The sequence below is a fragment of the Mustela putorius genome, unplaced genomic scaffold, assembly GCF_011764305.1.
Source record: "Mustela putorius furo isolate JIRA1106 unplaced genomic scaffold, ASM1176430v1.1 tig00000127_pilon_pilon_pilon, whole genome shotgun sequence".
In the NCBI taxonomy this organism is placed as follows: domain Eukaryota; kingdom Metazoa; phylum Chordata; class Mammalia; order Carnivora; family Mustelidae; genus Mustela; species Mustela putorius.
The window spans coordinates 7,651,134-7,666,409 of record NW_025421288.1 but is presented as its reverse complement, the minus strand read 5'-3'; the positions used below and the strand labels follow the sequence as shown (position 1 = coordinate 7,666,409).

Below are 15,276 nucleotides of genomic sequence, written 5' to 3'. Positions count from 1 at the left end.
CACCCCGCCCCGCCCGCCGGGAGCCGGGAGCCGGCCGCGGACGGCGCCCCGGGGCAGCGCCGGGCGTGGTGGCCACGGCCCCCGCGGCCGGGGTGGGCCCGCCTGGACACCGCCCTCGCCGGCCCGGAGCGCGGCGCAGCCAATGGAGGCCGAGGCGCCGCGCGGGGATTGGAGCGGGTTCGGGGTGGGCCGGCGGGGCCGGGCGAGGGGAGGAGGCGAGGCGGGCGCTGTCAGCGCGGTTATAAGGGAGGGAAAAGTTCCCTGCGCCGGGAGCCGGGCAGGCGCACGCTCGTACGGCGGCCGCAGCGGCAGGGCGGGGCCGCGGAGGAGCCGGTGGCGGCGGAGGACGCCCCCGGGGCCGCGACGCGCTCCCCTCCGGGTCTCCGGCAGACGTCGCCAAGGTACCGGGGGGCCCGAGGGCGTTCGCACGCAGCCATGGGCGGCGTCGGGGAGCCCGGCGAGGGGCCCGCGCCTCCGGGGGCGCCGCTGCCCACCTTCCGCTGGGAGCAGATCCGCCAGCACAACCTGCCGGGCGACAAGTGGCTGGTCATCGAGCGTCGCGTCTACGACATCAGCCGCTGGGCACAGCGGCACCCCGGGGGCAGTCGCCTCATTGGCCACCACGGTGCTGAGGACGCCACGGTAAGGAAGCCCACCGCTGGCCGGGTGGAGCCTGCCGCTCGCTGGGGCCTGGTGGTGGGCACTGGGACCCTCTCCACTTGCGGGGTCTGGCATCCTTTCTGCTCTTCGCTGACCTTTGATCTCCCGTTCTGGGACCCAGAATTGGGATGGACAAGCCAGGGCCCGATGTGGAGTAAGGAGGCCACGTCCCCCGCATGGAGGACCTGCACACGGGGCCATGGAACAGGGCTGGGCTGGGTGCAGCGGGTATGTGCAGGAGTGAGGGGCTCTCAGAGGTGGGTGTGTCATGGTCAAGGAGCCCTCCCTGGGCCCTGAGCTTCTCCTCTGGGATCTGGGTCCCCCAGGCCAGGTTCCTTTTGCTGAGTGCCAGGAGTAGGGTGGGTCCCCTCCCCCCCCATCCCGGACTGCAAGGATGTGCCATCAGAGGCTGGGGGCTGGGCAGCAAAGCCTGGGCAGGGCCCAGAGGTCTGTGGCTTTCCTGAGAACCGCTGTAAACTGCTCTGAGGGGCAGTGACTCACCTCTCCTGGGCTGGCAGCTGCACGTGGGAGAACTTTGCCAGCCAGGCTGGGTGGGCCTCCTCGGGAAGCACGATCATCCCAGGAATAGGCTGGTCCTGGGGGACCCTGACTTCCCCTTCCCAGCCCATGTCTAGACATGTCTTGCCAAGGAGGGATGTGGCCCGGTCCACTCGGACTGCCTGGCCAGAGTCCAGTGGTAGAACAGCCTGTTGTGGGGAGCCCCCTTTCTCACCAGCCCCTTTCTGGAATCCAGCAGGCCCCATCCTAAGACGAGGAGTCGAGGCCATGTTATGCTCTGTCTTGACCATCTAAAATTCTTGGCTGGCTACTCAGGGTACCAGGAATCTTCCAGATATCAGGAGATGAATCCCTAACTGGCAGAACTCTTAAGCGGCAGAAGAGACTGTTCTGTCCCAGGAGGTCAGTGTCCCTGTTTACCAGGGCTGCTGGTTTGGACAATCCCCATGGACTCTGTAAGGGAGAAGGTCTCTCTTCGCTACATCCACCCCAGGAACCTGAGGGTTTAAAGTCAGAAGCCTCCTGGAAGTTGAGAACGTGACAGAAAGCCTTGTCCGTGGGCCAGGTGGTGGCCACGGCATTGAAACTGACTGGGGGCCGACAAGCGTGTGACCACGCACGGGCCTGTATGCGTGTGAGCACTGTACGCGTTTGTGTGCGTGGTCTTATGCGTGTGTGTTTCTGCCAGGGGAGAGGGTGGGGATGAAATGCCAGGGTGCTGGCCCCCCCTCAAGGCCACCCCAACCTTGGAGCAGGATGGAGGCAGCTGAGAGGAAGGGTGACACAGAGCATTTCTGAATTACTTGTTCCTGCTTGGTGCCCGGGCCTGTGCTGGGGGCCTCCCTCATGGGAACCCCATCAGACAGTTAGCCCTCCACCCAAGACCTCCATCAGACAGTTTTCGCGTTGGTTCAATCGCCAGTAATTTCCATTTCCCATTTCCAAAAAGCGATCTCCCATCGGAGACTCAGATTGACCTTGAACCAGGTGTTACTCCTCTGAGCCTCAGTTTCTTCATCTGTAAAGTGGGGAGAGCTGGGCCAGCCAGTGAGCCGGCTGCGGGCAGGACTGTGCCTTCTCAACAACTTTGTGGCCCTAGGGCTGCCATGTAGTCGCTCCTGGTCGGTACGTGTGGCCAGTAAGTGCGAGTGCGCCCTGCAGACCACATAGGGCAGGGGACTAGCCGTGGCATAGCCGCCCCTGGGCCACTCGGCCTTGTCTGGCTCTGTCCACGCCTGCACCAGGAAGGAGTTGCATTGAGGCCCATCTTAGCTTTCTCAGGGCTCCAAACACCAGGCCGGAGTTGCCAGAAATAACCTGGGCTGTTTGGACCAAAGAGGTTCTGAGGTGCCTGGGGGGGAACCCCAACCTTGGTCTCTGCGGGGCCTACAGCACAGATAACAGATGTGAGCAGCCCAGTGCTGTGTGTGGTCAAGTCCAGGCCCTGGGCACCCCATTCCAGGCCCTGGAGCACAGGTAGGGGTGGCATAGCTGTCCTGCTAGGGCTGTGCTCCCCCGGCCACCTCTCCGTAGCCCCAGCCGTCCCATCAGCTGTTCTCATGTCCAGGCAGCAGAAGCCTTCCTGCCAGGAAATTCCCAGAGTTCCTGTGCCATGAAGTCAGCCTGTGGCCATCCTGGGATACAAAGCTGGGTACCCTGGGGAGAGTGATCTGGGCCCCGAGCCAGGTTTGCCTAAGAGTCAGAGGCAGCTTGAGACTAGTGGAGCCAGCCACGGAGGGGCAAGACCCGGCTGCTGCTGGTCAGAAGCATACCAGGGCTGGGCACCGAGTACCTACTGTGAGCTGGGCTCCAAGTTCAGCATTTGACTCTTCTAACCCTCAGGATTCCCATGTGAGGCAGGTACTCTTTGTGATTTTTCCCACTTTACAGATGGGAAAGCTGAGGTTCAAAAAGAGAAAGTGACGTGATATTCAGTGGCAGGGTCTGAGATGTGAATCCGTAGCCCATCCTCTTAACCACATGCTGCCCTGTGACTTAACTGGTTTTTTTCCATTCATTCATTCTTCACTTACTGACTCATTAAACCCACCCGCAGATCCTCAGTGAGCATATCGCAGCCACCAAACTGTGCTCCAACCTCTAAAAATACAGCCACGAATGAAACATCGCAAGGATAAAGTTCCTTGGCAGAGGGTCGAGCTAGAGCAGAGGCTCAGAAGTGGGAAGGTGCTCAAGGAAATAAGCAAGGAAGCCAGCGGGGCTGGAGTGGAGCAGAGGGGAGAGGGCAGGCAGTGAGGTCCAGAGGTGGTGGGAGTGGGCTCCCACTGGGTGTCTGGGTCCCTGAAAGCAGAACTTTGCTTTATTCTAAGGGGATCTTGGAGGCCAGAGTGGGGAAGCCAGGGCAATATAAGGTACATTTAGAAGGATCCCTAATGGGGATGGGAAGGCAGAGCCCTCCAGGAGAAGGGCAGCAGGCTAAGGGAAGAGATAGTGGGGACCTACCTTCTCCCAGCTGAGGTCCCAGTCACCTGGGCTCAGAAGGGCAGGCATGGCCAGGGCAGAAGGCAGGAGCTGCTGGGGGCCCAGGAGCACCAGAATGGGGTGGGTGGGTGGTATAGGAGTTAGCTTTAGGGGTGTTCGGACAACAACCCATCCAAGGCACGTATGCGTGTTGACCCGTTTCACAGATGAGGAGACAGGCTGGATGTGGGTGACGTGCAGGGACCTTTTTGCAACCCTCAAAGAGCAGGGCCTGAGTCCTTGGGCTTGGAGAGTGGGGCTTGTGTCTGGGTTGGAGCTGGGAGGAGGTGGGCAGAGGGGAGGCTCTGAGGGGTGGGTTTAGAGGGGGCCGGGCAGGAACGCAGAGGACCTGGCTCCAGAGCCCACACTGCTTCCACCCAGCACGCTGGCCGCCTGCGGGGACTCCGCATGAAGGGTGACCTCCCTGGGCACTGCCTTGGTTTCTGCAGGGTCCCCACCCACTCAGGCTCCTTCCCACGCTAGTTGCAGTGCCTGGCTCCTGCCCTGGGGGCATGCTGGGCAGGAACACAGTGCCTATGGAGGGACGCTGGTGGCCCCACCCGCCTGGTGGCCCTCCGTGCATTTCTTCCTGAGGGCATGCAAGCCTCGTGCTTTCCCATGAAGCGGCTAGGGAGAGCCAGAGCTCCCAGAGGGAGCTGGGCGGGGGGGTGGGGGGGGTGTGTGGCTGAGAAAGCACCACATGTCAGAGGGCCTGGCCCCTTTGGGGTGCTGGGCGGAGCCCTAACCTGGGTGCCGGCTAGTCACTGGGGGCACCAGGAGTGGCTCTCTGGGAGGGTTGGTCCTTGTGTCAGGCTGGCCTGCATGGGTGGGGGTTGCACGAGCTGTGTGCCCTTTGGCCTCTGTCTCTATGTGTCCTCGTCTATAAAACGGGGACCCTGGTACTACTTCCCCACTGACCCCGATGAGGCAGGTGGGGGGGCATGGGAAGGAGCACACAGGCTGGGCCTGAGGGCTTCCTGTATCTTCCCACAGGGAGAGGAGGGACGGAAGGATTCCTCGGGTATCCCGTCAGGCTTACCCCCCTACCCACCATTGTCACAATTCAACAGAGGCTTAAGGAGGCTGCATGGACAGACTCAGACCACTTGAGCCCCCAGCAGCCCCGCTCCATTCCCTTCCTGATCTGGAACATTCCCAAATCTTTGGGGAGTGACCAGAAATGCTTGCCTGTCCCCACTATGTGTCCAGCTTCAGGCTGGCTAGGATTTGAATGTTGGGGTGCACACCACTCCCCTGCCTCACTCCCACAGGCCCGCCCTGGGAGGCACTAAATTCCAGTGGGCTCAGGAGAAGGGCACATCGGGCCAGTGCAGGACTCGGCCGGAGCTGGATGCCAGGCCCTTCTCAGTGCACTTCTACCTGCCCAGATCCGTCCTCCCGGCAGCCCCATGAGATGGGCACTGGTGGTTTCTGCTGTACTGTTGAGGAAATGCAAAATGGGGGGGAGGTGTGCAATCTTGTTTGTGGCTTCACAGCTCAGTTCATGATGGCTGGTCCCCAGCAGCCTGGCACGGAACCCCCCACTCCCACCCGTTGGCCGACTGCTACTGGGGGCTCACGAGGAGCTGTGGGGGCAGGGCAGGAGCTCAGAGAGCATGGATATCACAGATCTATTTGGGTTGGAATCCCCACTGGGCTGTGATGGACTCTGGCCTGGGCAGGGGTCCCTACCACTCCAAGCCTCTGTTCCAGTAAAATGGTTCTTATCCCTGCCTTGCGGACTCTTGTCCACTTACTCACACCTGCTATCCAGCGCCTGCTCTGCCAGTGGGGGAGGATCATAGGATGTTTCCCAGGGCACAGGGGTGGAGGAGGGTGGGGCCCCCCACAGTGCCCTGAAACTCAGGCAATACAGCCCAAGAAGCACCAGGACCCCCCCTCCTGTGCCTCACAGTCTAGCCTCCAAGCAGCCAGGTCCTTGGTTCTGTGGGATGGTGGCCAGCTTAGTGGTGAGAGCCACTTTCCACGTCACTGCCCCCCCCCCAAGATCCACTGCCTCCCCCCAGCCCCACCCAGGAGTGGCCACCCTGGGGCTACTGTTGAGTGGCCCCAAGCACAGTTTTGCATTCTGATCCAATCAGAATCCAATCTCCATCAGATGGAGCTGTGTGAGTGGCTTGACCTCTCTGAGTCTTCTGCCCAGCCCCTGGGTCCTTAAGCAGTGGCCCAGGGAGGGTCTGCTCACATGGCCCCCCGCATGGGTTCCAGCAAAAGCTGTCTGCTGGTGCATCAGGCTTTGGCCCAAGGCCAGCGACCCACCTTGTTGGGACTGAGCACAAGAACAGTTCGGGGCACCTGGGCGGCTCAGTCTGTTGGGTGTCCGACTCTTGGTTTCAGCTCAGGTTGTGATCTGGTAGTTGTGGGATCGAGCCCTGCATCGCGCTCCACACTATGTGGCGTTGGCTTCAGATTCTTTCTCCTCACCCCATCTCAAATAAATAAATAAAATCTTAAAAAAAAAAAAAAAAAAAAAAGACAGGCTCAGTGGTGCTGACCTGCTTCCCACGGACCAGCCACCACCCTGCCCCTTCTGTCCCCCATCAGCCAGACCCTTGTCTGTGGGCTGCTGGATTTTCTCACCAGCCCTTTGGGGCCTAACCAGCCCCTGTCATGCCAGGGGATAGATCAGGCTGGAAGTCCCTCTGGTGGCCCTTGCCCCCAGCGCATCCCCAAGCCTGGCCTGGGTGAATCGGGACCCAGGGACAGCGTCAGGAGGGAGCTCCTATGGCTCCTCAGGAGATCTGGGGGTCTGGTGGGCACCAGGGTGACCCCAGAACACAGGATGGGGGAGAAGAAGGGGCTGAAAGAGGAATGAAGAAATCCTGGGGCTGCAGCCACGTGCAGCCGGGGGAGTTTCAGAGGAAGCAAGAGGGGCTCAGAGTCGGTGCTCATCAGCGTCGGAAAGGAAGGGGATTCTGCCACCTGCTCCAACAGGGATGAAGCTTGAGGGCCTGATGCTGAGTGGCAGGTCAGCCACAAGAGGACAGATAAATATGTTTGATCCTTCTTATCAGAGGTCCCGCGAGTAGTCAAATTCATAGACCGCAGAGTGGTGACTGCCAGGGTCTGGGGGGCGGGGAGAGTCCGCGTTTCATGGGGGCAGAGATGAGAAGGTGGTGGAGGTGGACGCTGGCCATGGTGGCTCGGCCGGGTGAGGGCGCTTCATGCCTGAAAGGCGCTGGAGTCTGGAGTCTTGCCCTCTTTTGCCTGGTCCCCGCAGGAGGGTAGACTTGCTCAAGGTCACAGTGGGTGGGGTCAGCTGAGCCCCAGAGCTGTCTACCCTCGCAGCTCCCCAGGAGGCCCCGGGGCCAGGCAGCTTCCGGTGGGGCCAGTCTCCTCTCCACCTCCTCCCTCCAAAGTCAAGATCAACTCGGAGAGCGGAGAGGTCTACATAATACAGCTCTCTCCCTGCTTAGGAGCTCAGGGAAGGGTTCCAAGTCATATTCCCCAGGACCTAGGTTATTCCAGAAGCTGGACCCTCCTGGGCCCCACCCCCAGCCCCCAGAGGTCTCTAGGTTGCCCCGGGCCAGCAAGCAAGCATTGGACAGGAAAAGGGACCCTGGGGTGGATCCTGGAGGTGTGGCTTCTAAGTGGGAGCTGGAGGGGCCTGAAGGGTTTCCTCCCCGCAGGACCGTGCGGGATGTCCAGTAGCAAGTAGAGGGGCCCAGCCTTCCGTCTGAACGTCCCCCAGAAGCTGGAAGGCTTGTTAGCAGGAGAACAATGGGAGGCCCCGTTCTCAGTGTTCTTGAGAGCTGTTTCCTTCGGCAGCCAGCAGGGCCCTGTCCCAGGCCCCACGGGGACAGCCCCTCACCCCCATCCCTGCTTGTTCTAGCTGGTCAGGGCAAGCCGGTGAGGGCTAGTTCCTTCAGAGATAGCCTCTGCGAGTTCAAGGGTGAAAATCCAGTGAAGAGCTGAGAGCGAGGACAAGCCCGTTGCACCAGGACTCGATTGGCAAGACTAAGGGAGCCCAGTTGTACAGGCCGGTTTGCTCAACGTTTCAGAAGCCCCTGGGCCGGCTTCCCCACTGGTCCCAGTCCCTAGCGCTTTGCTGTTCTGGCCTCTAACCCCTGTTATAGTGTGTCTCGCCCCATTCCCATCCCCAGTGGTTTCAGAGAGCCATGGGAGTATGTGATGTTTATTTAATTTGCTTTTTTTTAAAAAAATGATATTTTCTCCTCCTGCTTTTAAAATCAAATGAGCTTAACCATTTGAGTCTCTTCCTTGCCAACCTAAGAACTCAGTCTGTGTGGCCCTTGCCTGATTTTTGGCGAGCCCCCCCCCCCCCGCCACCAGTGCTGGGGAAAGTAGCTGCAGCCTGGCTTCCAGCGGGACACCCAGGTCCTGGGGAGGACTCGGCCAGGCCAGTGGGCAAGGCTGACCCATGTGGCCCTGTTTATGTGACCGCAGATCCACCAGCTGCCTCTCCATCCCAGGCTCTCCCACCCATGCTGCCTCTGGGGACCGCTGCAGCGGGCTGGCTGTCCCCCTGACTGTTGGCTCTCCTTCAGGATGCCTTCCGCGCCTTCCACCAGGACCTCAATTTTGTGCGCAAGTTCCTGCAGCCCCTGTTGATTGGAGAGCTGGCCCCAGAGGAGCCCAGCCAGGATGGACCCCAGGACGTGAGCGGGGCCCTGGTGGAGGCCAAGCTGCCAACGGAGGGGTGGGGGTGGGGGCATCGCCAGTAGCAGCTCCGTCCACATTCCTCCCAGGGGCCCCCGGGGGCCAAGGCTGGGTCGGCCATCCCTTCCTGGGCAGGTAGCTGGCAGTGGAGGCAGAAGCCCCCAGTGGGGGCTGGCCGGGCTGCAGCATCTGCTGTGTTTCCTGCTCTGGGCCCAGTATCCCCATCTACACCGAGGGTTTGGATGCACTGGGCTTTAAGGGTCTTCCCTGCTCTGGCTTTCTCTGCTTCTCATGTGCCCCACACCTTTTGTGGGGCCAGCCCTTGCCACCAGCTGCCTCCCCAGCTCAGACCCCGGGCTGGAGCTCTCCCCTCCGTTCCTTCGGCTGCACCCCATGGGCCTGGCCCCGGGACTGGCTGGGGCATGGGTCGCTGTGGGGGGACTCCCGGAGATCACTGGGGCCTCGCTGCTGTAGCCCACCAGCCCTCCCACCGTGGCAGGCCCAGCTGGTGGAGGACTTCCGCGCCCTACGCCAGGCGGCCGAGGACATGGAGCTGTTTGAGGCCAAGCCCGCCTTCTTCGCTCTCCTGCTGGGCCACATCCTGGCCATGGAGGTGCTCGCTTGGCTTCTCGTCTACCTCTTCGGCCCGGGCTGGGTGCCCAGCACCCTTGCCGCCCTTGTCCTGGCCACCTCCCAGGTGACTCCAGCGCTGTCTTGCCGCCGCCCAAGCTATCTAGTAGATACAGGGCCTGGCACCCGAGGGCACTCTGGATGTATTTGCTGAGTGAATACATGAATGAATGAGCCGCAGAGTCCCCAAGAGGCGTGTATCTGTAGGTCAAGCTGCGTGTTAAACAAGCTCGGTGAGAGACTTCCAAGTCCCCAGGCCTCCTGATGCTCAGCTGTCCTCATCTGTCAAACAGAGGAAGATGGCCCACTGGGTCTTAAAATGCAGCAATAACTGTGGGGGTGCCCTGGGAGCTGGGAGGGAACCCTGGGCTGTCCGGTCCTGGGTCACCGGCTCCTGACCCTGCCTCGGTCCCCAGGCTCAGTGCTGGTGTCTGCAGCATGACCTGGGCCACACGTCGGTCTTCAGGAAGTCCCAGTGGAACCACGTGGCCCAGCAGTTTGTGATGGGGCAGCTGAAGGTGAGGGTGGGGGGGCAGGCGGCGGGGAGCCACGCGCAGAGCTGGGGGTGTCTCCCTGGCAGCCCGAGTGTGCAGGCGGGGACGGGGGGTGCACCCGGCCTCGCCCCGGCCCTGAGTGCTCCCTCATCCCCTACAGGGCTTCTCGGCCCACTGGTGGAACTTCCGCCACTTCCAGCACCATGCCAAGCCCAACATCTTCCACAAAGACCCAGATGTCACCGTGGCGCCCGTCTTCCTCCTGGGGGAGTCGTCTGTTGAGGTGCGTGGGGAGAACATGGACTCACCCCGCTGGCCCTGCGGCTTGGTGGTGGGAGTTGGGAGGAGGGACTGTGGCCACTGAGTCCCTTGTTGTGGCCCAGGCCTGGCCCCTGACCAAGCTCCCCAACAAATCCAGGCTGAGCCACTGCTCAAGGGGCCCCCCTTCCCCACTTGCCAGCCCTCCGGGGAGGGGGGATGGGCCCAATGGCTGGAACCTAGGGCTGCCTTGGCCCCAGCCAGCCTCCAGCCTGTGCTGTCTCCGCAGTACGGCAAAAAGAAGCGCCGGTACCTGCCCTACCATCGCCAGCACCTGTACTTCTTCCTGAGTGAGTGGGCGTGCATTGGCCCTGAGATGGGGGCACAGCGGGGCCGGGCCTGCCGACCCTCTCGACAGCTTCCGCTGCCTCCCAGGGCGGGGGCCCACTTGTTAAAGCCTCCCTCCTACGGCCCCTGCTGGCCTCTCCTGCCCAGTTCTCTCTCTCCCCCCAACCCCCCCATCCCCTCAACCATTCCCCCCCACCACCACCACCTGCAGCCAGGGCTGACTCTCCCCTCGCCAGCTGCAGCCTCGGCCTGGGCATTCAGAGTTCCTTCCTGCACTCGCAGCACGGGGCTCCGGAGCCCTAGAGCACGGGGCAGTCGGTGGGGAGGCCTGCTTGAGGCTGGGAACCTGGCCCTGGCCTGCAGAAGACTCGTGGGTGACATGGGGTTGGGTACCTGGAGGGGACCGGCACCCGGTAGCACGGGCGTTCCCGGGGTAACAGCGCCTCGCTCCCCCACTCCCTCGGCCTCTCCTGCTTGGCAGCCCAGCCCTGTTCCTCCTGACCCCGCTGTTCCCTCTTGCAGTCGGCCCACCGCTGCTCACCCTGGTGAACTTCGAGGTGGAAAATCTGGCCTACATGCTGGTGTGCATGCAGTGGACGGTAAGCGGGGGTGGTAGGGGCGTGGGGGGGACTCGGCGCGGGTCTCCCAGGGAAGCTGGCGGTGGTGGGAGGAGGGGGGGCACGAGGTGTGCACGTGCAAGTGTGCACAGGACGTGCTGGGGGTCTGTCCGGGTCAGGTTGCCCTACCTGGAAGCGGGGACCCCCTGGGCCGACTCTGCCAGTTCTGTGTCTCCCAGGGAGGGGTCCCTCCATGACACCTTCTCCTCCAGAGTTAGCCCCACAAGGCTGGCAGGGCCAGGACCCTGGCCCTCTACCTTGCTAGGAAAACCTTGCTGAGGCACAGCCAGCAAGAAGGGGTGGGTGACCCCAGCTCCCACTCCCGACTGCCTCAGGGCCTCTGTGCTCCTCTCCCCTCTTCTGCAGGACCTGCTGTGGGCCGCCAGCTTTTACTCCCGCTTCTTCCTGTGCTACGCCCCCTTCTACGGCCTCCCTGGGGCTCTGCTCCTCTTCGTTGCTGTCAGGTATGGCCAGACTCGGAAGGGCCGGGAGTTGGAGAGACCACACGCAGGCGGCAGGGGACCTTGGCCACAGCCCTCCATGCTCAGAGCCTCCACGTCCCCATCTGCAGTATGGGGACAGCGGGGCTTCCTGCCTGGGGTGGCTGAGAAGCACGAGGGGCGGGGTCCCAGGGGCGGCGGGTCTGGAGGCCGTGGCCCGGCTTACAAGCGGCCCCATGGACGGCCATCCTTGTGCGCTGGGCTGCTCCGGGCTCCGCCGAGCCATGGCCCCTGCTTCGCTCAGCTTCCTCAGACACCAGTGGGGGAGGGGTTACAGCAGTCCCGGGGCACAGATGAGGATGCTGAGGCCCAGGCCTGATCTAAGCAGTGAGCTAGACACGGGCAGTGCCTGAGCCTCTCCTCTCAGGGTCCTGGAGAGCCACTGGTTCGTGTGGATCACGCAGATGAACCACATCCCCAAGGAGATTGGCCACGAGAAGCACCGGGACTGGGCCAGCTCTCAGGTGGGCTGCAGGGGTGTGACCTGGCCGGGGCCCCGCTAGCCCCTGGTGGGGCTCCCAGGGCAGGGCCCTGTGCCCACCTCTCAGCGGTGCCCCACCTGTTTCTGGCAGCTGGCGGCCACCTGCAACGTGGAGCCCTCGCTCTTCATTGACTGGTTCAGCGGCCACCTCAACTTCCAGATCGAGCACCAGTGAGTGCGGCCCTGGAGGCCCCACGGGGGTGGGAGTGAGTCCTGAGCCTGGGGGGGCTGGCCAGGGGCCCCTGTGTCCAGTCTTTCCCTGGGGAGACCAAGACATAAGCCCTGGACTCCCTGGGGGCCTGGGAGGGGTTGGGTGGGGAAGGGGGCTCCCTCTGGCACCCCCCACTTCAGGTGCCAACCCACGCTCTCCCCACCAGCCTCTTCCCCACGATGCCGAGGCACAACTACCGCAGGGTGGCCCCGCTGGTCAAGGCACTGTGTGCCAAGCACGGCCTCAACTACGAGGTGAAGCCCTTCCTGACCGCCCTGGTGGACATCGTTGGGTAAGGACCCCCCATGCACGGCAGCTCCCCTCGGGCACCTTCCCGGACACCTGGCTCTCAGAGCCCACACGGGTCCCTCTTCAAGAGCTGGCACTTGAGGCTTTTCCGATCAACCTCTCTGTCCTCAGCCTGTGCCCTCCCTCCCTTCCCGGGGCTCTCTCACACCACCGGGTTTTGGGGGCACCTGTCGTGGGCCCAGGCCCTGTCCTGCATCCCTGTCTCTGAGCAGAACAGACTGAGATCCCAACCTTTCTGGAGGTGACGTCCTAGTAGGGGCCATAGGAAGGTTAAAATAAGTCAAGTACAGAGGACGTGGGAAGAGAAGATACGCTTTGGCAAAAGAAAACCATAAAACCTAAGAATGGGGATGGGTGAGGGGACGTGAGTGCCAGGTAGGACTCGCGGGTTTCTGATAGGGTGACAGGGAGGGTGGTATTGAGAAGCGGCCACGTGAGCAGGGACGGGGAGGAGGGGGGAGGGCTGGCCATGGGGTCAGGTGTGACGGGGTGACTATCTGGGGCAAGGGAACAGCCGTGCCAAGGCTGTGAGGCAAGAGTGTGCCAACGGGAGTGGAGGAGGGACACGCAGGACTGGGGTTCTGGAGAGATGCCCTGATGGGGGCTCGATTCGAAGCAGAAAGAAGCAGAGCAGAGGTTCCTGTAGCTGTCCACGCGAGGGATGGGGTAGTTGGCCCTGCAGGTACCCTTGGCCATGGGGAACCGTGGTCAGATTCCACAGCCAGAGCTCGGCCCCCTCTGTGCTCCGCCGCACACTGTTCCCTGGACTCCGAGGCCCTTCCTTCCATGCTGGGGTTGGACCTCCTGCGGCTTCTCCTGCACGACCCTTCCTGGCCCTTGGCTCTGAGCGCCTGCCCTGGGCACAGAGTTTCCCTGCGAGTTGTGGCTGGTTCTGGCTGCTCTGTCTGCCGTCAGGCTCAGGGTAGGGAGGGTGGGCAGGCGGCAGGCTCCTTGACTTAGAAATGGGTCCCGGGATCGCAGGGCCCAGCAGAAGGTGACAAAAGAGAGAGTGGGGAAGAACGAGGGACAGGCCCGTGCTGACTGCAGTCTGGACTTGGCCTTGGTGCCCTGTCTGCTCCCAGGCAACGTCTAGATTCTACTCCAGTGAATGAAAGTGGAGCTTCCACTCCCGGTTACCTGGCTGCCCCACCCCCACCCCAGCGGCCTGTCCCAGAGGAATGGGGACAAGTCCATTCACTCACCCTCACTGTCCTGGGGGCTGGGGGTAGTATCTTGCAGTCAACAGCCCCCCCCACCCCCCATCTCTGTCTCCTAGGTCACTGAAGAAGTCTGGCGATGTCTGGCTGGAAGCCTACCTCCACCAGTGAGGACAGCCGGACCCCGGGCCCGGCTGCCACCAAGCTGGCCTAGGCAGACTTGTCCGCCCCCCTCCCCACCTGGCCTAGGGGGCCCTGCCCACCCTTCTGGATCTGCTCACCTCAGCCCCCTCACCTGTGTGCTTGGCAGCCCTAAGGCCATGGCTCTTGGCCAAACAGGACCAGGGCTAGGGGGATGGTACATAAAGCCACACAGCATGGCATGTTTTCCTAGAGCAAAAATTTAGGGAAAACTGTTATTTTTATATAAAAACAAACCCAGATACATGATGGAGTATTGACTCTATAAGGCTCTTGGGGCTGGAGTTTGCCCCAGACTTCCTCAGAGGCATCGGGCCCTTGGGCCATTGGGGTGCTGGGAGATGGCAATTGGGGGGTGCCAGTGAATGATGGCTTTTAGAGGTCCCCTCTGCCAGGGGTTGGGGAGCTGGCAGCTGCCCCAGGCTCAGCTCTCTCTGTAGGCCTGGGCCTTCCCTTCGTGTTCTTGGCCCACTCACCAGCAACCTCCGGCAGTCACGATGGGCTCCCCTCGCTTGACTCCTCTGCACAGTGGATCTGCACAGTGGGACCGGGGCCTGTCCAGCAGACCAGGGCTCAGGGCGGAAGGCCATGTCCAAGGCGCCCCCTGAGCACAGAAAGGGGGAGCCAGCATGGCCCAGACGTGCCCTGGCCTCCTCCTGCAGCCTCCTTGTTGAGGGGTCTCCTAGGACCACCCACTGGTTCCGCACTTGGCATCCGGCTGGTGGGGTGCAGCCTGACTGTGCTCAGTGGCCCCCAAGGGGAAACACAGGCTTTCTCGCATGCCTGCCTGGGACCAGGTGCCTGCTTGGCATCAGCAGCTTAAAGAAAATGAAATGCGAAGCTAGGATTTCTCTGAGGGCCTTTCTGGAGAGGGAGCTGGAGTCCCCTGACCCCACCCCCATCTGCCGCAGGATCGTCCCTCCATTTGTCAGAGCCGCCATTGTCCTGGGCTGGGTTCTCTTGAGGAGGTCAAGGGGCACACGTCCTGGAGGTCTTATCCAGTCCTTTCCCAAGGACACCTGCCCCCCCGCCATGCGACTCCCGCCCCCACTTCTCTGGTCAGGAAAACCCTGGTGGGGTGGAGGGATCCTGCCTTTGCTGGGAGTCATGGCTATATGACTTTGTGGGAAGTTATTCAACCTCTGAGCGGTAGTATGACCTAGGGTGATGGAAGGTAAAAGGGGATGCTGTGTGGAAGTTTCTTTGCATAGGGCTTGGCAACAGGGTTCAGAAATTTAAAAAAATGCACGTGTGCAGTCCAGCACCCTGGGGCCCCACCTGCTCTCACCTGGGACAAGCCGGCGGCTGTCTCTGACCCAGTTTGTTTCTTGAGAGGTACTTCCTACCTTGAAAGCAAACTCTGTATGTCTAGAGCAGACCTCACATTCAGGTTCCCTGCCCGGGCTGTTCCCTCTGCTGGGAGATCCCCTTCCTGTGGCCACCTACGGAAATGCTGCTGACTCCGGGTGCCGTGTGAGCCCTGGGTTGGCATTCCTTCCACCTCCTGAGCAGCCAGGGCAGTTCCTGCAGTTGCCCTGATTGCTCGTGCACTTAGGGGAAATGTCAACACCCCGTACTTGGGTGGGGGGGCAGCACCTCCCTGCCTTAGGGAATGCTGAGCCTGGGGCGCCACCTAGGGGCGTCCAGAGTACCTGCCCCGTTGTGGGGCAGGCCCCGCTCCGCGCTGCCCCTAGTGGTGGCCTCGGGGAGCGCGCGCTCCCTCTTCAAATCAGGGGTGGCCTAGTGACTTGCTCAGAGGACCCTTGTGG

General features: G+C 62.1%; 1 protein-coding gene across 3 annotated transcripts; it reads left to right on the top strand.

The window, feature by feature from the left end:
• Positions 1–247: 247 nt before the first annotated feature.
• Positions 248–13,753, top strand: FADS3 (fatty acid desaturase 3). 3 transcript variants are annotated; one of them, XM_004770323.3, is made up of 12 exons: positions 249–642; positions 8,190–8,300; positions 8,801–8,998; positions 9,348–9,449; positions 9,586–9,708; positions 9,973–10,033; positions 10,554–10,630; positions 11,015–11,112; positions 11,516–11,612; positions 11,721–11,800; positions 12,007–12,132; positions 13,426–13,753. In XM_004770323.3, the coding sequence occupies exons 1-12, from the start codon at positions 436–438 to the stop codon at positions 13,475–13,477; spliced, it is 1,332 nt and encodes a 443-aa protein (XP_004770380.1). In that variant the 5' UTR covers positions 249–435; the 3' UTR covers positions 13,478–13,753. The 3 variants fall into 3 exon arrangements, with proteins under 3 accessions (XP_044919304.1, XP_044919299.1, XP_004770380.1); XM_045063369.1 differs by lacking the exon at positions 8,801–8,998 and having other exon boundaries at positions 248–642; XM_045063364.1 differs by lacking the exon at positions 13,426–13,753 and having other exon boundaries at positions 248–642; positions 11,721–11,835; positions 12,007–12,134.
• The last annotated feature ends 1,523 nt before the right edge of the window (positions 13,754–15,276 follow it).